General features: G+C 49.9%; 9 protein-coding genes across 9 annotated transcripts; 4 read left to right on the top strand and 5 right to left on the bottom strand.

Moving 5' to 3' along the window:
* Positions 1 to 1687: 1687 nt before the first annotated feature.
* Positions 1688 to 2571, top strand: FSUBG_673 (post-SET domain protein; the record flags this gene model as incomplete). The annotated part of the gene is made up of 3 exons (XM_036684959.1): positions 1688 to 1948; positions 2038 to 2106; positions 2161 to 2571. 3 exons carry the CDS (start codon positions 1688 to 1690, stop codon positions 2569 to 2571), a joined length of 741 nt encoding a protein of 246 aa, XP_036543690.1.
* Positions 2572 to 2949: 378 nt separating this feature from the next.
* On the bottom strand, positions 2950 to 4920 carry FSUBG_672 (uncharacterized protein; the record flags this gene model as incomplete). The annotated part of the gene is made up of 1 exon (XM_036684948.1): positions 2950 to 4920. One exon carries the CDS (start codon positions 4918 to 4920, stop codon positions 2950 to 2952), a length of 1971 nt encoding a protein of 656 aa, XP_036543689.1.
* Positions 4921 to 6543: 1623 nt separating this feature from the next.
* Positions 6544 to 10215, top strand: FSUBG_671 (uncharacterized protein; the record flags this gene model as incomplete). The annotated part of the gene is made up of 3 exons (XM_036684937.1): positions 6544 to 7336; positions 7391 to 8182; positions 8255 to 10215. 3 exons carry the CDS (start codon positions 6544 to 6546, stop codon positions 10213 to 10215), a joined length of 3546 nt encoding a protein of 1181 aa, XP_036543688.1.
* Positions 10216 to 11319: 1104 nt separating this feature from the next.
* On the bottom strand, positions 11320 to 12705 carry FSUBG_670 (ribose-phosphate pyrophosphokinase; the record flags this gene model as incomplete). Its single annotated transcript, XM_036684927.1, has 1 exon — positions 11320 to 12705. One exon carries the CDS (start codon positions 12703 to 12705, stop codon positions 11320 to 11322), a length of 1386 nt encoding a protein of 461 aa, XP_036543687.1.
* A 2907-nt stretch (positions 12706 to 15612) lies between these two features.
* FSUBG_669 (uncharacterized protein) lies at positions 15613 to 16129 on the top strand (the record flags this gene model as incomplete). Its single annotated transcript, XM_036684915.1, has 2 exons — positions 15613 to 15744; positions 15809 to 16129. The coding sequence occupies 2 exons, from the start codon at positions 15613 to 15615 to the stop codon at positions 16127 to 16129; spliced, it is 453 nt and encodes a 150-aa protein (XP_036543686.1).
* An 80-nt stretch (positions 16130 to 16209) lies between these two features.
* FSUBG_668 (uncharacterized protein) lies at positions 16210 to 16881 on the bottom strand (the record flags this gene model as incomplete). The annotated part of the gene is made up of 3 exons (XM_036684904.1): positions 16210 to 16491; positions 16539 to 16752; positions 16814 to 16881. The coding sequence occupies 3 exons, from the start codon at positions 16879 to 16881 to the stop codon at positions 16210 to 16212; spliced, it is 564 nt and encodes a 187-aa protein (XP_036543685.1).
* Positions 16882 to 17335: 454 nt separating this feature from the next.
* FSUBG_667 (tRNA pseudouridine synthase 3) lies at positions 17336 to 18976 on the top strand (the record flags this gene model as incomplete). Its single annotated transcript, XM_036684893.1, has 1 exon — positions 17336 to 18976. One exon carries the CDS (start codon positions 17336 to 17338, stop codon positions 18974 to 18976), a length of 1641 nt encoding a protein of 546 aa, XP_036543684.1.
* A 98-nt stretch (positions 18977 to 19074) lies between these two features.
* FSUBG_666 (phosphatidylinositol glycan class H) lies at positions 19075 to 19710 on the bottom strand (the record flags this gene model as incomplete). Its single annotated transcript, XM_036684882.1, has 1 exon — positions 19075 to 19710. The coding sequence occupies one exon, from the start codon at positions 19708 to 19710 to the stop codon at positions 19075 to 19077; it is 636 nt and encodes a 211-aa protein (XP_036543683.1).
* A 1569-nt stretch (positions 19711 to 21279) lies between these two features.
* On the bottom strand, positions 21280 to 26290 carry FSUBG_665 (uncharacterized protein; the record flags this gene model as incomplete). Its single annotated transcript, XM_036684871.1, has 5 exons — positions 21280 to 25231; positions 25323 to 25634; positions 25683 to 25809; positions 25858 to 26063; positions 26121 to 26290. The coding sequence occupies 5 exons, from the start codon at positions 26288 to 26290 to the stop codon at positions 21280 to 21282; spliced, it is 4767 nt and encodes a 1588-aa protein (XP_036543682.1).
* Between the last annotated feature and the right edge of the window lie 1008 nt (positions 26291 to 27298).

Raw genomic sequence — 27298 nt, 5'->3', positions numbered from 1 at the left:
GAAGTGGCAGTATGTGATATTTTGAAAGGGAGAGATGAGTATGTGTTTAAGTGAGGGGTAGCTTGGAAGCGTTTGTCGCAATAATGTAATCTGAAGACACAATAGGAACGGTCATCCGAAACTAAAGAACACACGGTATTCAACCTGTTGATATAGTGTTTTGTTCTAAAATTTTGATGCATTGAGGATGACCTGAGTCGTGAAAATACAATTATTCTGGTCCCCTGACCTGAAGCCTCATTGGCGCTGGCGTGGAGACCATGTCGCTTGGTGACTAGACGTTCAATGCTGGGGAATTGCAAACACGGATTAACTATAGATGATGAACAAACTGCACCATCTCTTGAATGTGGTTCTGCCTACGTTTGTTGAACCGTTGATGCCTATGGCCTTGGTGTTTGCCTTTGCCCCTTCAATGAGAGACTCGGCCGATGCAGCACTTCAAGGTACTTACCTACGATATGAAGCCTCGACCACTAACGTTTGCGGTTTTATTGCTTACATTGGGCACCTATATAACAGAAACTGTCGTTTGCACCTCATGGGAAGATGAGACGAGTTGTACCTCGGCTTAAGGGATGGAGATGCCGGCCCACCACTTCGGCCCGCCCTAGCCATGACCACGGCTCATGAGACCCCCATGCAATGGATGTCAGCTGTCATGCCGAGCTATAGAGAGATGGTCCACAGGAAATATGCCTTTGTCTCTGAATAAGGTGTCTAAGCAAGACCATTGACGCCTATCGATATAGGCTCAATTAGCTACTACACATCCCTCATGATAAGCATATTTTATCCTATTAGCTATCATGAGCTGCTGTGTTACCCCTCCATCTTGTGATGGTCAGCCAATGTACCCCTCCACACCAATATCCCACCGCCGCAAAGTAGTAGGTAGCTTCAACCCCACGGTCCAGGAACAGCCAATCCACTGGGCCTAGATTCATTCCTCTCCGCGTCACGTCACTGCATTCTGTGACACATTCATTGCTGATAGGTCACCCCTGGCCAAGGTCTCATGATACAGACTATCTCATGCCATCTTGACAGTACCTGCGGATAATAACTTGCCGCATTATGTCTCAGTTACAGTTACAGCTCAGTAGACAAAAGAATGAAGCAAGACACTGCCGGTACTCCGAATCTTGGTCCTCCTCGGCCCCATCACTTTACCCCGCCACTACCAAGGGACAAGCGTAGAATATTCAGAGACCAACCGACTTGACGTAGGTGTACCTTAGCTGTGTATGTCTTTGCGGGGCGGGTCAAACAGGGGGCTAGGCATGCTTCGGCGCTGCGGAGGCTCTAAGCTAAACAATTCGCCAGCACGAGCTACTGTACGTATGCGGGCGTATCAGCTGTGAGCAGGTTACTGAGAAACTACTAGGTGCCTTAAATAAGAATGCTTGTATTTCCTTGTGCTCTCGTTCTCGTTTGTACCTTTGTATTAGACTGATCCAAGTTCATCGTTCATCTTTCAGAAGCTACAGGACTAACCTATTACCTACAGCTCCACTTAGACCGAGGTCTCACTAACGCTGCGTCTCCAAAACATCATCCTGCAACAACATCATCATATAACTTCTATTGTAAGTCCTCTCAAAAATATCCCTCACATCTCATTCTAACTTACACATTCAGATATTGAACTCATACTCAAGCCTCACCCGCTACCAAACCACCAACCATGGCTCCTCTCACCCCCCACTGGCATCAGCCCTCTCACCCCGACATCCAAGAAGTCGTCATCGTGAACCCCGAGGAATTCACCACCAAGAGCATCTCGCGCGTCTCTCTCCCGCCCTTCGCAGTTTTCGCAAAGTTCGACTTCCCTCCCTGCACGCCCGCCAGCGAACCGACCTACGCTACCGTTCAGACTGGCCGCGACACTCATCTCAACTTGAACAGCGACTTGTTGTACATTAACCACTCTTGCGAACCTACTCTCGTTAGTTGACCTACTTGAAGGAGAAGCCCCAGATGTTGAAGTGCCCCCATCCTTCAGAGAGGGTCAATGTGATTAACGCGAGGGTATAGCTCTTTGATGTAGGAAACTTGAACATTCTTGTTGGACCCAAGGGTCTCAAGGTTGGCGATGAGCTCACAGTTCGTTATCTTCACCCCTCGAATCTCATGTCCAATGGCTCACAACATGTCTAGTTCTTCTATCCCTCCACCGAATGGCATATGGCCCAGCCCTTCGACTGTCTTTGCGGCACCCCCTCTTGCCGCGGCCGAATCTCCGGTGCTCGCGACATGACCCAAGCCCAGCTCGACGGTATCTGGCTCAACGGTCACATCATCCAGCTCCGCGCTGAGCAGCTCGCCCGCTCCGAGGATCCCACTGCAACCGCCCTCCGCGACGCCGTTGTCCACGCTGAGAAGGTCCTTGAATCGGCTCGACTTGCTCTTCGTTCTTACACGAGCAACGCCCACGCCCAGAACGGAAATGGCACTTATCCTTCCAAGTACACCAACGGAACTCTTGGAAAGGCAGCTGCTCTGGAGCATCGCGGCCCGACCTCTCGTGAGCTGAGCGGTGAGATGGGTGGTGATACTGTCCGCGTTTAGGGGCCAGGGCCTTCGATGGCGGCAACTGGAAGATGTTGCTGCTGTTGAAGAACCCATTGGTATCAGATAAGTAGGTAGTTAGCTCACACAGACACATTCGTTTTATGATTGACGTGCCGAGTCTCCTTTCGCGGCGGGTGGTGAAAGCTTCGTTCTTGAATTCATGAGTGACTCTCCTAATCTGCCAAAGCCCCTGGTCATCTCTACTCCAGTCCAATGACAAGCCTCCCTACTCAACATTCCCTCAAGGCACCACTGCTCAATTGTCATTACCATAATCCCGTGATACATACGCCCAGAACGCCCGAGTCCATTCGCCGCAAACCAAATATGTTGTCGAGGAGTTATGGAGTGTCGAATCTCGAGGATCGCCAAACCTTACTCTCGCTCTTTCGAATCCTTCCAACGACTCCAAGCATTGCGTCCCTTCTCAGAGCCAGCACCGCCGCTATACTTGGATTCTTGTTTCTCCCACTCAATCCGTTCCATGCTGCGACGGGCGAGGAAAGCGCGAGCGAACTTCCAGGCTTCTGTGTCTGCTAAGCTCCAAGCCTCGAGCGATGCTCGTAGTCGAGTATCGACGGTGGATTTCTTGAACGCAACAATCTTCTTGGCATGCTCCAGGAGGCCCTTTTCTTTGGCCTGCATTTCCTTCGGTGTGAGTACCTTCTCCTTTGGGGTATCCTCTGGTCGAGGCTGAGGCTTTTCAGGCCTTGTGTCGACATCAGCCTTCGCGGCACGCTCGACCTTTACTGGTTTATCAGTCATGGCCTTTCCTGGCATGGGCCCTTGCTCGATTTTGCCGTTCATGGCCATATATGTCTCTCCTAAGCCCTTGGGAATACGAAACCCAAAGTACCACTCCAGATCTGGAGGAACATCAGCTTCAGCCGACAGCCACAGTGCATGGGCCGGGGCGTGTTCGCCGGCCACAGCCTGCTTGAAGTGCATGATTCTGGAATTGCTGGAGATCTTAGAGCCCAAAAGCACTTTTGTGATAGTCTCAAGCCAAGGGTCTCGAGGTGCCTCCTTTCGGATCCAACTGACGTCCACCCTCTCCTTGAGGCTTGTCAAAGTCGCAAGTGTCCAAGGATGAGGGACTGTCCCAATTGCAAATGCACCACTCGTATTCTGATATTGCTCAGGGGTAATGACCTTCATAGATGTGGTGCCAGCGGCACAGTGTGCGCAGCTTGAAATGCCAGGAGGGCATGATGACGGGATGGGGTTGTCTGGGCAGAAGGCTAGGGAGTCGGCAAGCTTCAAGGCCGGGGTGACCATCTCGGTAGTGTGCTCAGGAAAGGGCTTGAGGACCTCGATGCCCTCGGGGAAGCTACTCTGCCATACAGCGTGAAGATGGGCGTTGATCAGCCGATTGAGTGCTCCTAACCCTCTTGCCCTTCCATTAGTGATACTGTCATGGACCTTGGGGTATTGCTTTTTGATGGTCTCTGGGCTATAATGAACTAGTGCAGTTTGTGCTTTGTCGACCTTGAAGTCATTCTTTGTTGATGCATCAATAACAGTTTTAGCAGCTTTCAGCGTGGGCGAGTCCATTACTTTCCGGATAGTCTTTGTGACTTCTTCCTTGGGGCCTACAAAGAGTGCACTTTCGAGGCCTTTCCACCTGGTCATGGCAGGATATTCTCCCCTTCGGAGGAAAACCAAGAGAGGATCCTCAGTGTGTGCAATTGGGAGCAGTGTATAATCCACCAGCATGCCAGTGCCCATAGATTGCCAAGCGAGCCATCTCATGAGGTCGGCTTTTAGTTCGGGCTGAACCTCAAGCCGTTGAAGTTCCTGGTACATCGGATTTCCAGTCGCCTCGGACGATCCCAAAATGGTTGGTCGGAAACCTTGAGCCCACCAAGCGCGACGCCACGTTAGAAGAAGATCGCTGTCAGCATCTTTTTCTTCTCTCGATTTCTTGACTGTTGCGTCGTAGTAGCAATAAATGAATGGGCGATCCTGGAGCGGAGGAAGCAGTGCTCTATCCTCATCAAGGGTAAGGGAGCTGGAGAATGGCACAGATAACCACTTCCAATCAGCCCACCAAGAAGTACCTTGGTATGAATCTTGTGCTCGAGTCGGTGGTGGATGGGCAGGGCCACGGAACGGATTCAGCTCTGTCACGCCTTTTTTGAGCGAGTGGCGGATGCCGTCGACAGAAGTCTTGATCTTGCTAGAAGCATCTGCTTTCGCGGCATCTTCGGCAACATCGGTTTGGGCGGCATTTTGAGACAGTAGGGTCAAGGTTGAATAGGCGAAGACAATGAGGACGAGAACGAGATAGGTCAAGCGACGAGGCAGGAAGCGGCGCTGTCTGCCATAAAAGATGTTTATCGCCATTGGGTCAATTGGACAATGAGGCAGTCGGTTATCACGGATGAATCTGGTGGGATGTGTTTGCTGTTGATGTACGATGAAACGAAGGGCAGCGAACTTGAATTGGTCTAGACACGCCAATTCTCACGGTCAAAGAAGCATTTCGATGATGTTATAGGAAGCGAGAGGACACAACATGCACATGTGACTGTGTAGAGGATGAAGTAGAGTAGAGTAGAGTAGAGTTATTTGTTGTCGTAAAATGAGGGAGGGGAAGGGAACGTCAAATACGAGAATTGCTGACAGAGGCAGCAGCCCATCCCGAATAGTGTAGTACTGAGGTGTGATTCCCTTTGTGGCAGGGGTTCCATGGCAAGGGTCCATAGGTGAGACGAGCGAGAGTCGCGCGATAAGACATGGCAAAGTCTCATCAATAATACCAATTAATTAGCGAAGGCGTCGATTCGATTGCCAATCGATCTACGCTAATACATTTTATAGATTTGTGTACCTGTTTAAGATTGTATAACCATTCACTTGGAGATAAAGTCACCAAACTCATATAAGCCATCTATCTACTCCACACCAGGGTCGTCGTCACCTGGAGCTTGAGTGGATACAGGTACCTACTTTGGTGAAAGAATACAGCCGGAATAGAACTCTGAGTGCTTTGACCTTTACTTTCTTTGCAACACGAACATAAACAATTATCTTCCAGCCTACCGTTGTTAGACTACATGGACTTGATTGAGCAGCAGAGTACTACCTAGGTTAACCTATAGGAGAAAAGAGCTTGATTAAGCTGGAGTGGGTTCTAGATTCTAGTTGGATCCACCGAAACTTTAGCTCTCCGCTTTCCAGATCTTCAGTACCTAATAAGTCGAGGATCAGAAAGGCAAACATCAAGGTATACAGGTCAGTAAATGATCAAAGGGCAATTCAATTAATGCAGGCATGTATCTATCGTACTCATATAAATTTACACAGACTGTACGATATTATCACATAACCCAGGCTATGGGCCCTGGAGAGCCGTAGTTATCTTATCTGCCAGCATAGGTAGTTCAAAGCCATTGCCATAAATGTCCACTGCTCTAGACGTCATTGGTAAGGCTGAGCAGGGGGGGATCTTAGTTACCTGTCTAAACTAGACCCAGGTCCATATAATTGATGAATGGATATGAATACCATCCGCAATGTCATACGATGTAAGCGTTCGTGCACCTAGTTAAAGACGGGAATAAAATTAAGTGAATTTATCCATCAAACACCCTTCGTATCACTGCTAGGTACCTACCTGATATTGCGGCCAATCCTTTGAGCAGAAAAATGGCCTTTCTCTCATTGGCCCCATCACTTTAGAGTCTTTGAATGACTAAGGTGGCAGTGGCAGTGACAGTGACAGGCAGCAACAGCCCTATTACCACCGGACTTCTCTTTCACGCTCTCGAATGCAGGTATGTACTTGCGTGACACAGACTTTCAATCACAGTCAACTATGACTGGAACATTAAATAAACAAACGTTCATTCCCAGAACCTTTCGGATTTTGGCACAAGGTCATCCATCTTTTCTTTTCTTTTCCCCAGAACCCCTCTCCCTCAAACTTCCCTTCTTCCCCCCTTCAACAACAATAGAAAAGGGTTCATGGGTCTCAAGCAATTCAATCTCGACCTCAGGGTCGCGATAGAAGCTCTTGATAGCTTCCCCAACGTTTCAAATCTGCGCAAGGGCGATTCCGACGGAGAGATCGCTTTCACTTATACGCCCGAAGCAGAACACGAAGCCGAACTACCCCCCATCGATGTCCAAGCCCTATCAAAGGATGCAGACTCGTACCCAAAGCATCCGGGCTTCATGATCTTCACTTCCTCAGAAAAACCAACAGACCTAGAGAAGTGGTTGGAAGAGACCTCTAGCTTGACCGATGGCATGACTATCGCCGATGCCATCACATTGATTTCTAACATGCTAGCTACAAAGCTGAGCACTTCCAATCAGTCAACTTCACAGACACCGCCCTATTACGGCGAAGAATCAGACGTCGATGTACCCTCCGATGACGATGACTCCTTCTACGAAGCCGAGTTTGAGGAGATAGATATCGACCCGTTACTACCTGGCGCATCTGCCTCGGAGAACGCCACTGAAGCCGAAGATCCAGAATCAATGACACGTCTGAAGCGTCACCTGAGAGAAGCCAAACAAGAGGGATTCTGCATCTCCATCCCCTCTGAAGAGATACGCCTGTCATCTTTCGGTATCTTCTCGCTCTCTATCCGAGTATGCAAACTTGGAATCCCTGAAGAAGCCCTGGAAGCTTGGGGTATTAAGCCGACAGAATACATTGTCATGCTTTACAAGCTACCATCCACTTATCCTCATGCATTAGACTTCCAGCGTCTTCCTCCCGACCAAACCCGAATGAACTTCAAACTTGGTAAATGCAGCAGTCCGCGGCCAAATTATAAATCCATGAGGCATATGTTCGTAGGAACGGAAGAGCCAGTCATGCCAATAGACACAGACGAAGAGGGAACAGATTCCTTTACTCCGCTCTACGTGTCTTTGTCCCTTGATGCTCTCCTCAACCGTTTCTTTCCAACTCTTTTACGGCTGCGGCGATCAGAAGGAATATCGTGGGATGAAGCACGAGAGCTGGAACACAATTTGAGCCTGGGTCATCATTCTAGAGACATGGTAGACCGCGCTAAAGACATGATTGCCTGTCAGGATCGAGAATCATCTGATGAGCCGTTCGAGTCTGAGTTCCTTAGGCATGATTACCTGTCGAGCAATGCAGACGAGCTCAACATTGTTCTCGTTGCGATGCAATTCGGCCTCCAGAGGTTGATAAAATGCACCAAGTACTGTCTGGTTTGCCATCGAAGGGCAAAAGGAGGGTTTGAGGCCATAAAACCTTTCGTTTGTGAGAATGAGCTTTGTCTCTACCAGTATTTGTCACTGGGTTTCGGCCAGAGCATCGAACACGAGATTATTAACAATCCATACGTGGTCGACCTTCTTGTCAGCTTCTTCTATGCTGCTGTTATCCGCTCTCGTCTCCGCGAGTTTCCCAGAGGACTGGGTCTCAAGTGTCCCTCGTCAGCGTTCACAGCGAGTGCTTCTACGCCGGTCAGCGCTGATGCTTACTTCAACACTGGCCTTTTGAGGTTTGAATCCAAAGACTTTCATACCTATAGAACTATCAAAGCGGGCCATTGGCTGATGCTTTTCGTCCCTGGAGCCAACACGCTGGATTCGCAGACACCAGTCATGAGAACATGTAAGTGAAACCCAAAGCATGCAAAACCATGTCAAGTATCGGCTTGAACAAGAAGACTAATGAGGTGTTCAGATCGCGAGAAGCATATCTGCCATATCGAATCGTGCATCGATACCGACTTCAAATTCAAGGTCATGCATACGTTCACGAGTGTTGACAACATTGGACAGGAAACCCCAGAAAGTTCTGTGAATCAGGTTACTCAACCTACCCCAGGTGGTGTAAAAGTATTGATTCACAGGTATGATCAAGACATCGATGAACTCGAAATTGCGGTTCGTAATGAAGCACTCTACTTCATGACCAGTTGCATCCCACCCGTGCAAACAATGAGACAATACCTCATAGAGGTACCCGGGCGCCGGCTATCTTCCTGGAGAGGAATCGAAGGATCAGCACTCCGTCTGCTGAACTGGATCGTTTCCTCGAATAGGTCACATATTGTAAAAGATAGCCCAGTTCCTGGGGCATCTGCAGCAGAGGAACAAACAGAGAATAGCAGCAGTGGCGGTAGCCTTGTTCGCAGCGCGCACTCCCAGTGGATGCAGTTTCGATTTGCCCAGGGGTCTCCTGAAAAGGAGCACATTTTCTTCGATGAGCTACAGAAAATACCGAGATCTCGAACCGGTAGAACCTACCCAACACTCTTTGCGTGGCATGGAAGCCCTCTTTCCAACTGGCATAGTATCATCCGAACCGGTCTTGACTTTTCGAACACGCTTCATGGGCGCGCCTATGGCAACGGCGTTTATTTGGCAAGAGATTTCGAGACTAGTCGTGCATATTCCAACCGTGATACTATGAAAGCGTGGCCAGGCTCAGCATTGAAGGTCGCGAGTGCTATCAGCATGTGTGAGATCGTCAATAGTCCATCTCAATTTGTGTCAACGAATCCATTTTTCGTCGTCAACAGGATCGATTGGATACAATGCCGCTTTCTCTTTGTTCAAATCCAACTAGGGCAACAAGAATCCTCAATGCCCCTATCCTCTGAAAGACTATTTCCTGATAGGGTGCAGGGCGAGGACTATATCGAACAAGACCCTACCTATCAATTGACTTATGGTCAGCAGCAACGAGTTAATATCCCTCTATCGGCCATACCAAAATATCGCCGACGTGCATTCGGACAAGGCCAGCAGGATGGCACGGGTTCATCCATAGACCATCCTATCGTTCTTGATGATTCGGATTCAAACGGAAGCCCTAATCTCAACGATTCAAATTCTTTGGAAAGCCCAGAGACAAGTGATGATATCGATGTTCTGCTAGCCTCGGATGATGAAGGTGACGATCTTCAGTTGGTGGGAACACGAAAAAGACGGCGGACGTCTACAGACTCGGGTCTGGGTGAAACGCAACGGGGACCTGACGATGTAACACCATTTCAACCAGGTCAACTTGACATTGGTTCCCTTCCTAAGCTCGCTGAGCCTACGTGGGCATCATCGTCAACAGCTGCTCTCCGCGCACTCAATGGCCAGATCAAAGATCTACAAAAGACCCAGTCCAAGACCAAATTGGCCACGCTGGGATGGTACATCGACTTTGACAAGCTGGATAACCTCTTCCATTGGTTCGTCGAGCTTCACAGTTTCGACAGGGACTTACCTCTTGCCAAAGACATGGCCAGCCATGGATGCTCGAGCATCGTGATCGAGCTTCGATTTGGTGCTTCTTTTCCTATATCGCCTCCTTTTGTTCGAGTAGTACGACCTCGCTTTCTGCCTTTTGCTCAAGGAGGTGGAGGTCATGTCACCATTGGCGGCGCTGTATGCTCAGAGCTGCTCACAAACTCAGGCTGGTCGCCGGCTCTTTCATTGGAAAAGGTTTTCCTTGAAGTTAGATTGAATCTTTGCGAAAGGGACCGACCAGCTCGTCTCGAAAGAGTCCATAATATAAGCTTCGGGAACCTGGACTATAGTATGTTTGAGGCTGTGGATGCGTACCGACGAGCGGCTGCAGCCCATGGGTGGCAGATCCCTTCCGATCTTCAGATGTTGCAATCCATGAGTAACATTACTGAGACGTAGTGGAATCAACAAATTGGGGACCCTTTTCTGACAGGTTATAGAGAATGTGCGCCCGCCTTGTCACGAATTACGAGTTATGAGTTCTCTTGTCTTTCCAATGGGGGAGTTAGCTGAGAACCAGGCTTAGGACGTTCAATAAGTAGATTATACAGCAATAAAAGCGATTCTACTATGATATTTTTCTTCACAACTATATGTTCACTTGACTGATGATGGAACTATCTCCTTTTCGTTTGACGATCGACATTCCGGAACAGCATGTGAAGTGACATATTCAACTTTTTTTTCTCTGTATATTTATTTCTTGAACTTTTTGACAGCATCGCCATTTGCAAGGCTAACTGAACCGCCGACCTAGTCTCCTGTCACAGCACAGCAACTAGGCCAGCACCTGTCTACTTTTTGGTTGATCCAAATGTCTACGTTTTGATTTTACTTCTATGCATTTGCAGGACTGGAACGAGAGAACCGAATCTCCGAGAAATGTCCTTTGGTTTATATCTCCAAACATACCACTCTTTCTTCCAACCTCGAAAGGTAGAAAATACAGGTATTACCCCAAGACAGATGTTTAGGAAAGATTGTGTAGAGCAAAGAGAAGAATTAGGTCCCAGGAAAAGGAGAACACGATAGTCCAGGCTAAGGAATAGGTGAAATTGTGCAGCATAGCAGAAAGCAAGTAAACCCGTGCCCCAACCCGCGCTGCAGTCGTTCAACCAAATCCCACCCTCCCATAATCTTCTTCGCACACTGTCGTGTGCTGGCTGGTCCGAGTACCTGATTCATGTTGTTTGATGAGTGTAAATGGGGAAAATTTTAAGAAAAAGAAGAACGCCAGCAAACCAAATCTGGCGGACGGCGAATGCAGTATGATGCAGAAGCTCCCCGGTAAACTCCAAAACGAAAATACCCCATATCATTTCAGCGCGCCGCAACTCGGGATAAATTTTGCGACATCCGCGGCAGAGGGATATCCCCCGTGAAGACACGGGGGTATCCAGTAATCTCAACGTGGTCTTGCTATTTATTCATGAGGAAACGAACCCTCATGTGATTTGAGTAGATGAAATCCTGTTGACAAACCGTAAGTGCGCTTCCAGCAGTTTAGTTGTGCTGGAAAAGGACGCTGATAGACTCGCCGTGATGAACACGACGAATAGCCTCAGCAAAAACGGCCGAGATATCGAGTATCTCAAGCTTGGGGCAAAGACGACGATGCTCGTTTTGAGGAACAGAGTTGGTGACGAGCATCTTGTCAATGGCAGAGGCATTGATACGAGCGATAGCGTCGCCACTGAAGACACCGTGGGTGACGAGGGCATAGACTTGAGTAGCGCCCTCCTTCTTCAGAAGCTTGGCAGCACGCGTGATGGTGTTACCAGTATCGACAATGTCGTCAACTAGAATGCAGATGCGGTTTGACACATCTCCAACTAGCATCATACTGGCGTTGCGATGCTCGGTAAATCGAATGGGCCGTCGCTCCTTTGTAGCAAGACATGAGTTTTCAAAAGCAGCAAAATCAGAATTCTGTGGTATTACCTTGTGAATCAGAGCAAAGTCAGTCTTGAGACTGTCCGCAATCAAAGTAGCTCGCTTTGCACCTCCTGCATCGGGAGACACAATGACCGCGGTGTGGTGGTTAGGAATTTGAGATTGGATGTAGTTCTGGAGTAGCGCCTTTCCGTACAGGTTATCGACAGGAATGTCGAAGAAGCCCTGATACTGAGGATCGTGCAAGTCCATCGTGATGATATGGTCGGCACCGGCGCAGGTGAGCAAGTCGGCAACGAGAGTACCAGCCTGAGCTATCCACTGCTTGTAACCAGGCTTAGGCTGGAAAGCAGAGACATTGGACTGGTTCTCATAGTCGTGGGTCGTGTAGGCTTTCCTCTGGGAAGAGATCGAGTTCTCTGCGTGGTGTCCACGGGCGTCAGAGGTGCTGCTCGAGATGGTGTCTGAGCGGCGAGGAGTGCTGAAGACGCCATTAGTGCCGTTAGCACCATTTGTCGCGGCCTCGTTTGCGAGAGCTGTTTTCGAGAGCTTCTCGGTCAGGTTGTTGACACCATTGGGCAGGCCAGCTGACTTGGGACCACCTGGACGAGGCGTGGCAGGAACACTTTCAAATGTGTAGTCTTTTGAAGAGCCAGAGATCTGCGACAAAGGTGCGCCGGCTTTGTTATAGGGCCAGTCGGGTTGTCGCGAATAAGGGAAGAGTGGGACAACGGCGGTGACTCGTTTCGCAGAGCCGGTCTTGCAGGCTGAGATCATGATACAGAGATCGATGAGGTTGTCGTTGACGTTGCCGGAGCCAGATTGTATGATGTAGACATCTTTGCCGCGAACTGAGTCCTTGATTTCGCAGCGACTCTCGCCGCCAGAGAATTTTCCAAGAATGCGATTGCTTGGGGGAACACCGAGAATGTGGCAGACATTTTCTGTGAGTTGCGGGTGGGAGTTGCCTCCCAGAACAACAATATTGCGCACCATGGTCAAGGTGAAGTTGTGTCGGTTTGTGGTAGAGGTGAAGTTCGCTGTCGGCTAGAAGAGCAAAAAGTTTTGATGCGGCGAAGGACGGAAGCGGAAAACGGATGTGGAGGGGCCCCGAATCGGAGGGGGAATTTTTTTTTTTTTTTTTTTTTTCTTTCTTTCTTCCTTTGAGGGGGAAACGAGACCGAGTCAAGCAAAAGCTTGTAAGCGGTGGAATGAAGTTTCGACAGCGGTTGATGAGACAAGGCAGAGATGGAGAAGACCTGAGACAATCCGAAACAGGTCCGAGTAAGACTGAAGCCAGTCGAGATTGAAATCGAGGCTGGATTGCAGGTTTTCATAAACTGTGTTGACGTCCTAGTAATTGTGAATTTTTTCAAACTCGGGGCCTCTGTCAATGGCAGCCCCGGCTTCTAGGCTACCTAGACGGCAGTGCGTGGAGTGGAGAGCTTGTGGATTGATTTATTTAGCGGAGGTGTGATTGGAAATAGATCGTTCAAGCGTCAAACCGCGCTGCAAGAGTTGGCTAGCCTGGACTGGACTGGCCTGGCCTGGCGAGCAGAGCAGTGTCCGGTGCGGTACGGCACGGCAAGGCAAGGTAATGCAATGTGAAGCCGTGAACGCTGTAGCCGATGCCTAGGTATTATTGACGGAATTGGGGAATTTGGATGGCTGCGTCCTGATAAAACGTTTTGGCGGACCAACAGGGATTCAGGGCCGAAGTTGACGCACAGGAGAGTCGGACAGGGCCAAACCGACGTCACTGTGCTGTGCTGTGCTGTGCTGTGCTGGAGCAGGCGGCTCAGGCTCAGTGTTCAGTGCTCAGAAGCCGGGTGACAGGGCAGAGATCTCCAAGTAAACGGACGGTCTGCCGGTGTCGGACGCAGAATAATTTTTCGAGCAGACGGTATTTACTATTAGGCGCTTGACAATAAAGGAAGCTGGTGTTGATCTCCAAGAAGAAGCTGACGAAGAGAGACTCCCCGAATAACAAAAGCCAAGCGATAATCGACGAAATAATAGTCGAGGATGGCGGGCAGTCGTCCCCGAGTGGAGGAGTGGAGATGATGGGGGAGAGTGGAAGAAGAAGAAGATCACAGACCCATAGTGTGAGATGAGATGAGATGAGATGTTGAATGCTTTTGTAGTAGGTAGGTCGTGAGCAGTTATAACTTTTTTTTTTATGGGAGAGAGTGAAGCTGAGAGACGCTGAGTTTATTATGGCCAAATCAGAAAGTATCCGTCGAGCTCATTGTCAAAGTTGGGCTTGTAAATGGATGAATTATTATGAACGACCCTCCAGCAACCAAAAAGATGATGACATGGTGGCACCCGCCAAAGCTGACACTTTCACAGGGTACACAACGACGACGTCTTGATACTTTCCGATCTGGATATACTATTACCTGATACTTTGCGATATTTCATTGTTTTCTTACAGTTGGTATGGACTATGCCAAGTTCTTGTCTTGGCCATGATATATATGATATTTTCTTCTAATACCTGCCGAAGTAAACAACATTCAACTCCAAAAGCCAGAGCTATCTATCTATACATGGATGACTGGTACCCACCCCCGCCAATTCTCATGTATCCAGGGTACCTTACCTTACCTTACTCTAGAGACGGGGCATTCTGGAACTCCTCCGTTCTGCCATTCAAGAACCCTCATGGGCCATGGATATGAGTATGTATTCCAATCAGGGGTAGTTGTTACATACCGCCATTCCTAACCCCGAACATCCCGTCCTCTTGGTCTTGGTATCAAGTGTATGTGTGCATTGCAGGTGTACTAAGTTAGAGGAAAACTCGGGCCTCCCGCCAGACAACTTTGTCCGTAACGCCGAAAATAAGGTGCCAATAAACTCTTTTGCTTGGACAGTATGACATTGGATGCTCAGCCTGGCAGGGGTTGTCAGTCATTTGATCTGTACCACCCCAAATCATTACAGAAGAAGAACCCTAACAACTAACTATCTTATTCTCTGAAGTTCCGTTCTTCGAGTCAAAAATCACTACTGCTCAAGGTGAGTAGGTAGGTACCTGGCTGTCTTCCCATGTCTAGGTAATTTCACGCCGAGGTATCAACAGACATAACCATTTTCTCAGCCTGGAACCTATCGAGGCTTCTAGCTTGACATGGCCGGCATCGGTCAATCTTTGTTCTGGAACAGTGGCTTGCTTGCTTGCATGCATGGCATGCCTTTTCCAGCGGAGATGCACGCGACCTCCTTCTTCCAACATAGCGGCACGCAAAGAGCTAAGACAGATGATTTGTTCAATTCGACATATTGTCCCGTTCGATAGATGATGCCATTGGGCATCATATGACTCCCTATTGGATCTTGTACATGCATACCTATATCCTCTCTTCCTTAGCGGATATCTCTCGGTTTCTCTGCTAACAATTGAAACCTCTTATTGGTTCGATGTATAATAAGAATTTATTGGACGGAAAAAAGAAAAGAAAGTAAAAGCATAAAGTGATGCACTCTGACGTGTGTGTCCAAACTCTTCCCCAGCTTTTAGCCAGACTCACATGCAAAAACACACCGCGTTAAATTTCACGTATTAGCTTTGCCCAATAAGAGCCCGCTTCTAAATTCACACAAGGTAGCAGAAGCCAGATCGTAAAGGAACAAGCTGCGGTGTAAAAAAAAAGAAGAGAAAATGGAAGCCTCCAGTGTCGCACAAGAATTACAGCACGTTCCAGGCCTGCATCCGCTGAAACTCCTCCACTGAATCAGAGCCCGTCAAAACTACTCATTCTCTGATTGGTCAGCGTCAGATCTTATTCTTTCGTGATGCTGGACTCCACTATTCGATCTACCTAGCGAGACCTTCATTCAATGCTTCATATCAATCTCACAGCTCGTTGCGTTGCATGAGCTTACTCACCACTCACAATGAAGATTCTCGAGGCACAATCGGCTGTTCTCACAAATTACGAGGTGTATCAGCACGTATCAGAGCAGCGCGAACGATACAAAAATGCCAAGCGCCGTGGTCCCCCAAATCTCGAGACGGTGGTTCGTGAGGTAAGATTTTTCATTCATGTCAAATTAATTTAACGCCCAGAAACACAATTGACACTCCTCACAGCTCCTCCAATATCTTCGCACAAACCCTGGCCCTCTAAGCCAAGAGCCACTTCCCTACACCGAGGGATGTATTTCCAGACTTCTAGAACGCTTACGGCCTTACAATCTCGCCAAGGGTGAAGTAGTCATGATCATCAACCTGCGCCCCGCCTCAGTCGCTGCTCTCAATACTGTTGTTGAGGAGATGTCTGAGCGGTTCAACGAGGAGCAGCAGGAAGCCATGGTCAATATCATCGCTGAAGTCCTCGGCCAATTCCCTGCCGCGGAAGAGGGTGCTGAGGAAGAGGGCGCTGATGTTTCTATGAACGACGCCGCTGCCTGAGCTCTCAGCCCACCAATATAATAACTAATTATCGACTCATGTTCCTACTGCTCGATCACGGTATCCGCGCCTCTCAAATCTCATATTACTGCGCATGTGCTTGCGCTCTGGCTGTTTGCGCCCGTTGTCGGAGTCATGGCCGTCTTGCACAAATCTTCGAACGCCAGCTTCAACAATTCACCCGTCACCGCCGAACACTCAACGTATCGATCAGCTCGTAGAGTCTGCGCAACCTGGTATCCTTCTTGCGGATATATAATTCCGTTCGGATCTTGCTCCGATCTCAGATCACGCTTCAGCCCAAGGATGATAAGGGGAAGGGTATCGATGCGCAGAAACGATCTCTTGATTTCGTCTTTCCACTATCAAGTCTGAGTTGCATGCTCGGTACAGTTTATGGTGCACTTACATATCTCTGCATATTGATCAAACTCAACCGTTGACTGATGTCGTAACAAATGACAATGGCATCAGGGTCGAGGGTCCTCCAGTTATCCGGGCATGATGTGTCGAAGAACTCGAACTGTATCTTTTTGGCCCCTGTCTGAATACCGAAGATATAAGGTTGATCCATATCACGGAGCATGGGAATCGGGTTGACTTTTTCACCTGCACTGAGTCGGCTAGGGATATGGATTTAGTATAATATGCCGAGGAATCGATAGAGGAGTTTAGACTGCATACGAGAGAAAGGTCGTCTTGCCGCACTTTTCATCGCCTACAAGGAGAATCTTGATCACCTCGGGCTCCATTTTGCATGTGAGAGTATCAAAGTCGTTAATAAGCTTATATTCAAGTTTGATGCATGGAAAACGGGCCAGCTCGAGAAGAGCAGATATGGCGTCTATTAAATCAAGACCAGAGATAGAGATGAGATGAGAGCTGTACGTAACTTATCAGTATACCCCCAACTGTGGCGTCGAGCCTAGCACAGCCACATCTCCAGCCAAGCCACATCTTGAATTGCACCAAAGCCCTTTTCCGCTTGTAAACTCTGACGGGCCTGAATATAATTGCCCAAAATTGGAACCCACCAACTTCATGAGACCCTTTAGCCGCTGTCTTGGGCGTCAAACATCGCTCGAAGGCATAGTCGGCCGAGGAAAGTCTCGAAAGGTCTCGCATTCTAAACCTCAACTGAAAACATCATCAAGTGGTGAATCTCCAAAACTTCCTGTGCAGCCTCAAGGTGCCAAGAACCTCGCCATGTCTGCAGAGTCGAATTATCAGTCATGGACCAAAAACGGTCTCATTCAGAAAGTCAAGGAACTCGAGGCTGAACTCAGAAATCGGCCTTCTCCAGAGCCAAAACCTGTACCTGAGATTCAGCCTGAAAATGAAGAGAGAGATGAAGCCAAGAAGACAAAACCAAAGGGAAAGAGAAAGATGGATCCCAGCAAATACTCTACCCGATATATCGCCTTGAAGCTTGCGTATCTGGGCAAGAATTACGGTGGTTTCGAGTTCCAAGCTATGGCTAACGCTCCATCGATTGAGGAGGAACTATGGAATGCTCTCACAAAAGCATGCCTCATCTTTCCTGAAGATGAACGGATTGTCGATTTTGACTGCTGCGAGTATTCAAAGTGCGGTCGCACAGATAAAGGAGTCAGCGCTTTCGGTCAAGTCATCGGCCTTCGAGTTCGAAGTAACAGACCCTTGCCTAAAAAGCAAAGGCGTCTAAGTGAACCAGGCGAGGTAATGGTCGTTGACGAACAAGCGGGAGAGAGCACAGAAGAAGAACCCGTAAAGAAGACACCACCTTTCGATGATATAAAGGATGAACTTCAATATCCTCGACTACTTAACCGTGTTCTACCCCCTGATATTCGCATCCTCGCCTGGTGCCCGTCTCCGCCACCAGACTTCTCCGCCCGTTTCTCATGTCGTGAGCGCCAATACCGATATTTCTTTACACAGCCTGCTTTCACTCCTGAACCCGGCGCTGGTGGTGCAAGGAATGGCTGGCTCGACATTGAGGCGATGCGCGAGGCGGCTAAGCGCTACCAAGGCGAGCATGATTTCCGCAACTTTTGCAAGATCGACCCTGGAAAGCAGATCACAAACTTTGTTCGCACAATTTACGAGGCCGACATCGAAGAGGTCAAGGATGTTAGCTCAGCTTTGCCATATCTTTCTGGATCCGCGTATGTCCCTGCAGGAGGCTTGCCCAACGACGGCACCGTGTACCCCAAGGTGTACTCGTTCAACGTTCGAGGGTCTGCTTTCTTGTGGCACCAGATTCGTCACATGGTTGCTGTGCTCTTCCTTGCAGGTCAGAAGTTGGAGACACCTGACGTTGTGACGACTCTGCTCGACGTCAAAGCCAACCCCTGCAAGCCTAACTATGTCATGGCAGATGAAGTGCCTCTCGTGCTCTGGGACTGCATTTTCCCTGGTACAGATTCTGCCCCAGCCGACCCCGCGGCAAAGAAGACCGATGGGCTTGACTGGGTGTATCTCGCAGATGACCCTGCGCTTAACAAGCCTGGCCCCTTTGGTGTCATGGATGGTATGTGGGCGTACTGGCGGGAGCGCAAGTTGGACGAATTGCTCTCGAACCAATTGCTGCAAATGGTATCTACACAGCGCAGCAAGGATCCCTCGAGGCATGTCACTCGCCCTGAGCCCTCGGGCAAGCAGGCGAACAGTGTAGTTGTCTACGAGGGAGGTAACGGTGGGCGCATGGGTGGCCGCTACGTGCCATTGCTGCAAAAGGTTAAGCTGCAGTCTCCTGAAGAGCAGAATGAGAGATATGCTATAAGAAAAGGATATGCTAGCTCAGAAGATATGCGAAACCAGAGGGGCATTGGAAAGCGAAAGGCAGATGAGGCCATGGATGAGTAGACATCGCACAATGCGTTTCAGGATAAAAATAAATAAAGAATTATATCATATCATCGTATGCTGGGCACATCCATTCTCCTCTATGGGCAGAACACCTTTTAGCCGAGTGTTTTATCCTCTCCTCTTTGCTCATACAAACAACGCCGAACACCCCTCCAAACTTCTTCCACAATCTTTCGTCGTGGTAACAAGCCTGGAAATACAACCACCACATCATCCTCGCCTTCGACTATGACAATGAGGTAGTATCTCACCTCGAACCCAAGAAACGCTTCATTGACGAGAATGTCTTGGATCTTCTCGGTCGGTATGAACCTCGTCGCTGTACCTGCAAGATAACTCCCTGGGCTTTCGCTAGTTTGTACACCCAAGCCTCTCATGACGAGAATGCTCTCACTGGCGTAGCCTCTTCGACTGGATAGCCATAGCACAGCTATACTCACGGGAACGAGAACAGGTAGTGGTATGTTCTGCGCAAGAGCGGCTGTCGAGGTTGGTGCACGGAGGTATGAAGCTGGTATGATTTTGAGGAGGGAGGGAGGGGCGTAGGCGAGAAAAGGATGTAGAGTCAGGCGCGCGTGGAGTAGAAGAAGGGCGAAGATCGAGAGGAGAATTCGAGAGATGATTAGCAGTGTATGTAGAGCTGGTGGGATCGGCCGGAGAGTCGTGACAGTGAATTCGGCGGTTGTTGGAGAGGGATGTCGAATGAGCAGACGTGGTGACGTTGAGAGCATTGTGACAGGCTGGAGTACGTTCAACGGTCGATCATGGCTGTAAAGAGTGTTTCGGGGGTGATTGATGGTAAAGAAATTGAGCGAGCTCGTTGTTATTGAAACATGATTCTGGTATAATAGTGATCGCAATGTGATTGTAGTGGTGTTGAAGGATAAATCGAAGCTGTTCACTGACGATCCACTGAAGCTACAGGGGTCGCGCACTGTCGCGCCCAGGCACAGCCGCACCAGCCACATTTTGAGGGAAAGGTATATAATCTGTCAGTACTAGCATTATCCTCGACTGTAATGGTCTAACGGTGAAGGCGTTCAAACCCGCTCAACCGCCCATCCCAATACTGTAGTACTTCGGTACCTCAGCCCTCCGCCGCGCCCCGTCCGAACGCTGCGGTGGTCGCCCACTCGTGCAGGTAACTCACGATGCTGGAACTTTGCGGCCCTAAGCACTGGAGATGACCCTTGAGGGAGGTTTCACTCTGCAGAGATCTCTCCTCCGTCGCGTGGCGGGTGGGAACACGTTAGTGCGGGGGGATTTGGGATGGCAAGTGGATGAGATGGAGCAGCCAACTGTCTTTTTTTGCATTTTTTGACAATCGACGTTAATCAATAACACCATTTTAAAATATCGATATCACCTCTCCTATAGTCAGTCAACCATATATCATCTTGTCATGCTCATGCGACATCGGGTTGTGGTGGTTCGAACCCTCAAGTGCATCCCGTACCTGGTACACCTGGGAGACGTGAAGCTATCACCACTCCTTTCTCTACTCAAGGAAATATACTCCCCAACACACACATACAAACAATCAACACAATTATTATTAAGTATAGCCATAATGCAAAGCAGTTGTTCATTCAATTCGTAAGTACTAAAACCCACCGGGGGAATCAAAATGCATTTCCAATCCAGCCCGTTTCAATCCATTCCTGCCCATCTTTCACCCATTCCCATTCCCAATTTCAATTCCAATTCCAATTCCCTTTTCCTCTTCCCCTAACTCAAACAAGTGCCGCGAGGCAACATTGTATAAAGCAGTCGCTACGTTAATCCCCTATCACTCACTTGACCCATTTTTCTCACCCATCAGTCTCCGTCAGCCTGGATCCTCCCGATACCCAATACTTGCTGCCTCCAACATTCCGCCTCCAGGTAAATATAACAAGATACAGACAAGTACCTCCATCCCCCTTAAACATAGTCTGTAAGTAAATGTGGTCGTAATTTGCAGAAACCTTGATGGTCCAACCAAAAGAAATGTAAAGTCGTATACGTTCATGGCATCCTTGCCAATAATGCGAAAAGGGCCTTGAGAGATCCGAAAGTGATATCAAGAGCGAGGAGAGAAACAAGATGCAGTAGTTTCCAGTCTTCATACATCTAAATCCTTGAAGAAAAGGACAGAAGTACAATGCCAAAATGCAAGCCCCGAAGGACTATGGTATCGACTCGGGAGGAGAGAGAACGCCGATCGCCATGCAAAGAATCGAACAATACAAAGTTTATAGGGAGTGGTAGAAAGGAAGAAAATAATGCACAGCGCGCTGGCCACCATCGCGAGAGACTTCCTAGATCATCTCGTTTCGGTTCAAGCCAGTCGACAGGTGCTTGTTTCGAGAATCAATTGGCGAACGCAAAACATCGGGGTTGAATGACACCGGTGGAGGAGACTTCATCTGTCGAGGCATGGGAATACTCTCGTAGGGAGCCTCATAAGGAGGAGACCGGACATACTCCTTTCGACTGCGGCTGGCAGAGCGGAGTCGCTCAGTGGCCTTGTGAATGCGACCTGAGATGCTGCTGCTGTCTCCAATGCTTCTGCCTCGGTTGTGGCTCCTGTGGGAAGCTGGAGCTGGAGGGCTGGCCTCTGAAGCTTGATCATTGCCAGATGATAAATCGTCGTCCATGACAATTTCGATCATGCCTGATGCAACAGCGCCAGCCTGCTGATGTCGCTGTGCGTGTTGCAGAGGGGCAGGAGGCGGCGGAGGGGGTGAAGCCAAATGCCTGAGTTCCTTGAGAACAGGGGGTGCTGGAGGAGGAGGAGGTGGTGGCATAGGGTCCTCATGAGAACGTCGTCGCTCACCAGGGACAACTTCTTCGATGCGCCCAACACTGTTCTTGCGTGCAAAGCGAGCGGGGCGCTGGCCAGGCTCATCGGGAATGGGGGCTGACATGCTACGAGGAATAGGAGGTCGCGCCGGTGGCTGGTAGACAGTGGATGGCAGCAGAGTGAGACTGGGCTCGGCAACTGACTCTTCTCTCTCAGGAGACTGTTGAGGCGAAGTTTCGGGCGAGTATCGTTGAGAAAAGCCAGCTGGAATACTAGGTACGTCGGGCCTGGGCGTACTTCCTGATTGATCATGGTTGCCCTCAATAATAAGTCGCATGGCTTTAGGAGTCGCTGGAAGTCCTATAATAGGTCCGTTACGGGCGTACATGCTCCTTTGTGGTGGCTCAGTAGCACTGCGAGGTGGGATATCGTCAGGCAGCGGCTTTGGCTCAGCAGTCTCAACCGTAATTGCAAGAGCGGGAGAGAACTCGTTAGGGTGAGGGATTGAAGGTGTTTGGGCACGCTTGGCCAGAGACTTGCGGCGCTCCTCGAGTTCCCGTGCAGCCTGCTCCTTCTTTCGCTGGCGCTCGTCCTTCATTTGCTTGAGATCACCGGCATGCTCAGTTGAGGCAGCTCTGCCGTGGATAGAGATAGAACCATCGAAGTTGGCGACCTCAGAGTTGGCCCGGCGTCGATGTTCCGAAGCATCTTGCTTACTCAAAGCCGGTGAGCCAAGACCTCGGCTGCCACTACGGCTGTGCTTGTTCCTGAATTCCTCTTGGGCAGCCATGGCTGCTCTGTAGTCCTCTTCATCCTCAGAGCCTTGATAATGATGAATGGCAGCACTCAGGGGCAAGGGTGAAGAAGGAGAACGCTGTGCAGAACTCTCCCGGCCTTGACTTCGGCCACGGAGCGTAAGAGCTGGCGGGCGAGAGCGGCCTTCTGGGCTCCTGCGGCGGCTTCCACGGCTTGAATTACGGCTCTTTGGCTTGACAGTTGATCCACTAACCTTGCGTACCGTGTTTGGCTCAGCGACCTGACCATGTCGTGGAGTGCTCAGGTTCAGCAAGTCCTCTGGGGACATGGGGATGGGGGAGGTAGGTGATCGTTTCGCCTTGGGCCAATTGCGAGCACTGACACGTCCACGTTCCTCAGAAGGTTCTCGGGAGCGTGTAGTCCGCTCTCGGCTTCCAGGACGACTGCGTGAAGCATCCCGAGTTCTTGAATGGCTACGCTGGCGACTGCGCTGTCTCTTGGAGTAGTGATTGGCAGCATCTAAGCTATGGATGTAGTCTTCTCGGTTTCGCACAGCTTGATGGCGAAGGCTTCTTCCAGCGCTCGATGCAGAAGTGACAGAACTTGTCACAGAGGCAGGACCTCTGCGGCGAGTTGGCCAGTGGTAGCGGATAGAAGAAGTGACTGACTGCTCTGGAGATGTAATGTCATCATGAGCCGTTCCAGGATGTAGCTGTAGATTCACACCCATAGGAATGCGGTCACGGGAGCCATTGCGGTGATTACGTGATGCTTGTTGCATCTTCAACATAGTGGCCTGGTCGGGTGGTGGTGGAAAATCACCCTCACTTGGTTGGACAACACGTTGAGCGTGCTCTCGCATCATCATCGGGCTCGCAGTAGCAGCGCGCTGTAATGCGGTACCCATCATCATGTTGTCATTGCCAGATGGTGTTCGAGCATGACCAGATCGAGGCTCATAGTCATATGGCACAGCAGACAGCTCAGCAGATCGAAGTGCCTCCCGGTTGAGGTCCGAGGGAATCTCACCAATAGACGGCAAACGCCCACGTCCTCGGGCAGAGACTGGGGTATTAAATCTGCTATTGTTTGAAGGACGAAGGAAGGCAGTCGTTGCTTCGTTGTTGGAGGCATGAGAGAAAGCGGGAGAACCGGCAGAGTCAGCGATAGGGGTAACACCCGCGGCAATCGGGGTTTGACCGCCGTCACCAGCAAAGAACTTTGACTTTTGCGTTTGATCACCAAACGAAGTGATGAGCTTGAGAGCAGAGGTTTTTGCGATGCTGCGTTGGGGGCCACGCTGAACACCGGGAGGTGAGAGAGGTGGGCTTAAGATCTCAGGAATACTGGGAGTCATAGTCTGGAAGTTCAGCTGCGCGGCGGATGGAGAAGTCCAAGGCTCAGTAGACTCCTGATCGGTGCAAGCAAAGCATCGGATTGCTAGCTGCTGTTGGCCGTGCTGAACTGCCCACTCTCCCCATTTCCTGATGATTGCAGCTTGTCGTTCCCAAACACTAGGGGCTGAAAGGCATGTGAGGATCAGCGCCTCCATATAGCGCTTGTGAGAGATATAAACCTCGATGGCGTCGTTATGATCACCCATACCAAGCATAATCGTAACTGCTGCGTGCACGTCGCCAGCCTCAAGTAGGCGCTGGACGTACGTATGGCCAAGCTTCTGCTGTGAGGCATGGCCGCCAATGCCACTCAGAGCCAACAACATCCAGTCAGAAGAAGTCATGTTCTCAAAGTTTGCGTTCATGATATTGGGATCGATATCGCCAAGCCATTTCGCCAAGAGAATGCGGCTAGGAGATCCTTGGGGATGCCTACTCATCTCATCCCTAATCAGGTCTTCAACCTCTTTGTTCCATCCGAAGATGGTGTTGAGCATTTGACGGCGCAGATCATCATTGGTGAGACGAGCACTGTTGGCACCCATGGCATGCTTGTAAGGAATATCACTGAGACGTGCCCGAGTAAACTTGAATAGGTCGTGCACCTTATTGTCGTCAGGGCTACGGGGAACTTCATTGCGCAGGCGCGAAGGTCTTCTTCGGGATCGGCTTGAGGCCATGGAAGGAACACTTGTAGTGCCAAGAGAGTATCCCATGGAATAAGTGTCCAAATCTCTTGTGTTACCGTGAGCACTGTTGCCAATAGTTGATGACCTGATCGAGGTTCCAGCCGAGATATAGGTGTTTTCTGACAGTCCTCTCGACCTCATGGATCCGGGGTAACGGCCAGGGGTCTGAGACGACCCAGCTGAGGACTTAGATAAGGATGAGAGCCCACTTCGGCTTGAGACAGGGCTGGCTGATTCGTAAGGCTCGTTACCAGAGTCGTAAGGTTGGCGTCGAGTTAGGCGAGCGAATGGTGATAGGTGATCCTCGTCGCTCTCGGAAATATTCATGTCAAGGGGAATAGAGCTCGTCTCAGACTCGGAGGCGATAGTAGTAGCCGAGGTCGCTGATCGATCACCAGTTTCTTCTGAGACCGGAGGCGAGGGGGGCAACAGGTTTGCTGGGTGTTGGACATTGGCGACCATGATGGCCGGTGAGTTCAGGTCGAATTGCTGCACGGTGTTATTGGGGCCAAGGGTGAACAACGTGGCACCCGGGCCGTAGACGGCAAGGCCGCGAACAAGATCGAGAGTCGGGATGGGATCATGAGTGACGTGCTTTGTCCTAACATCCCATGACTGTGTTTGCCTGTGCAGATGTTAGTTGATGATAGGGGTCATGCAGCTAAGCGCGCGCGTAGCCAAGGGCGTTTTATGGTGGTGGCAAGCTGCAAACTTACGAGTCGGAATACTGGATTATGCGGCCGTTCTTGGACCATCCCATCCAGTTGGGCCCATCCATGGAGATCTCGGCCTTCTTGAGGTTTCGAACCACCTTTGCAGGGTCATCGACGCTATATTTCTTTGCCACGCTCCAGACTCGTAAGTCACCGTCACGCATCTGGACAGCAAGCATGTCCGACTTTTGCCGAGACGAGGAAGCATGCCAAGCAAGATTCACGATAGGTGACGGCCCTCTAGAGGTGGTGAGATTGTGTAAGATAGTGAAGCGTGGTTGCAAGGTTGCAACAAATAGAGAGCCATTCTGGTAGCTGAGACTGTGTTAGTGAGACTCGAGTGAGAGGAGGATAAGAACTCACCCGATGGCAAATGTTCGACAATCAGCTGATGGTGCCAATGCAGTCACAGCAATTTGGTCAATAGTCCTTGAAGAAACATGTTCAGATGTTGATGGCTCAAACATGATAATGCTTCCCTTTGTGTTGCCTTAAAATTGTTAGTCATGATTATGTGAAACTCATTCCAATAACTGACCAAAAGCCACATTGCCATTTTTCATCCACGCTGCGACAGTTAAATGATCATAACAGGCAAATCGAGAGATCTCATCGCCTGTCATTAGATCCCACACAATTGCTGTTTGGCCCGCATCGTAACTGACAACGAAGCGGCCACCACCAGCCTCACTCTGATTATCGACTGCTAACAATTGAACCTCATCAGCGTGTCGAGAAAACCTTCTTTCAATGGTAAGAGTATCATGGTGACAGCAAACAACGGATGAACCCTGGGCGTACAAAAACATAGACGCAGTGGCGGCGCAGGGGTCAAAGTACTTTAAATCGGTAACATGAGGCATCGTGGTGCTGTCTGGGACCTGCGACGTCTTACTCCTTGTTGCAGACCTTCCACCCGAACTTAACGATACGGTGCGATTCCGTGACGAACCGGCCACGGGGACGGACATGATGGGCCTGATATTCTTTCTTGAATCTTGACCTGCGTTAACGGAGCCCGTGTTAGCCAGTCGGATGACCACGGAGGGCTATGTCTGCTTTGCAAGGATGCCCGCCTTGTGCGACGATGCACGTACTGTTCTGATGAATCGATATCGACGACGAACGACCCCCGATAGCGGGGTCTACACTTTTGTTGCTCTCGGGGTCGCAGGAACAGTCGGAAAGCTACACTTTAGGGCTGTCGAACATGCCTCGGAATCCTCTGCTGCCCGCACCCGGACAATGACGGTTTCTTGGTGTGTCGGTAAGCCAAAGTCTCGGATCGTGTTATACTGAATTCTGTTTCGTCACTGCGCGATACGATGCGATACGGGCACGCGGGTAGCGACGGGCAAGTGAGGTTGGACAACGAACGGAACTCTTGGGGCTGTATGTCTCGGTCGCAACGAGAGGCAGATGCGGTGAGGCGAGAGAGAAGTCTTCGGAATGCGAATTAGTGTGAGTGTGAAAAAGTTGAGAAAGTCAAAACACGCAAGAAGGCGTAGAGAAAGACTCGATGTGTGTGGAGATGGGGAGAGCAATGGTTTTGCTTGTCGAGAGCATCAACCAGGGCAACGGTGGAAAAAACGACGCTACAAGCGCAACTCGGCAACAGTGAGAATACAGCCGCCAACCCTGCTCAGGTTCGATGTGATTGCCTGGGGTCGGACGACGCCAAATAGAGATGTGCGCGCAAAGTGGTCGAGGTCAAAGTGTAGCTACCAGGAAGAGCTTGGTTGTGGATGCGGATAGGGATGGGGATGTAAAAGGGGTGTGACCCGGCGCTTGACTTGCAGACGTAGCTTGAAAGCCCTTGAAGATGATTCTAGGGTCCATCAAACATGTCCTTGTGTAGGAAGACTAGGTAAGTGTGTGTATGCGGGTGCATGTACATATGCTGAGCGACAACATGCGACTTAGACGGAAGATATGGCAAGGGGTTGAGAGGTCCGGGGCAAGATGCAGGAGACGTACAA

This window comes from Fusarium subglutinans (assembly GCF_013396075.1).
Source record: "Fusarium subglutinans strain NRRL 66333 chromosome Unknown NRRL66333_c0000003, whole genome shotgun sequence".
Taxonomy (NCBI): Eukaryota; Fungi; Ascomycota; class Sordariomycetes; order Hypocreales; family Nectriaceae; genus Fusarium; species Fusarium subglutinans.
The sequence above is the reverse complement of the archived record's forward strand: the minus strand, read 5'-3'. Positions and strand labels throughout refer to the sequence as shown.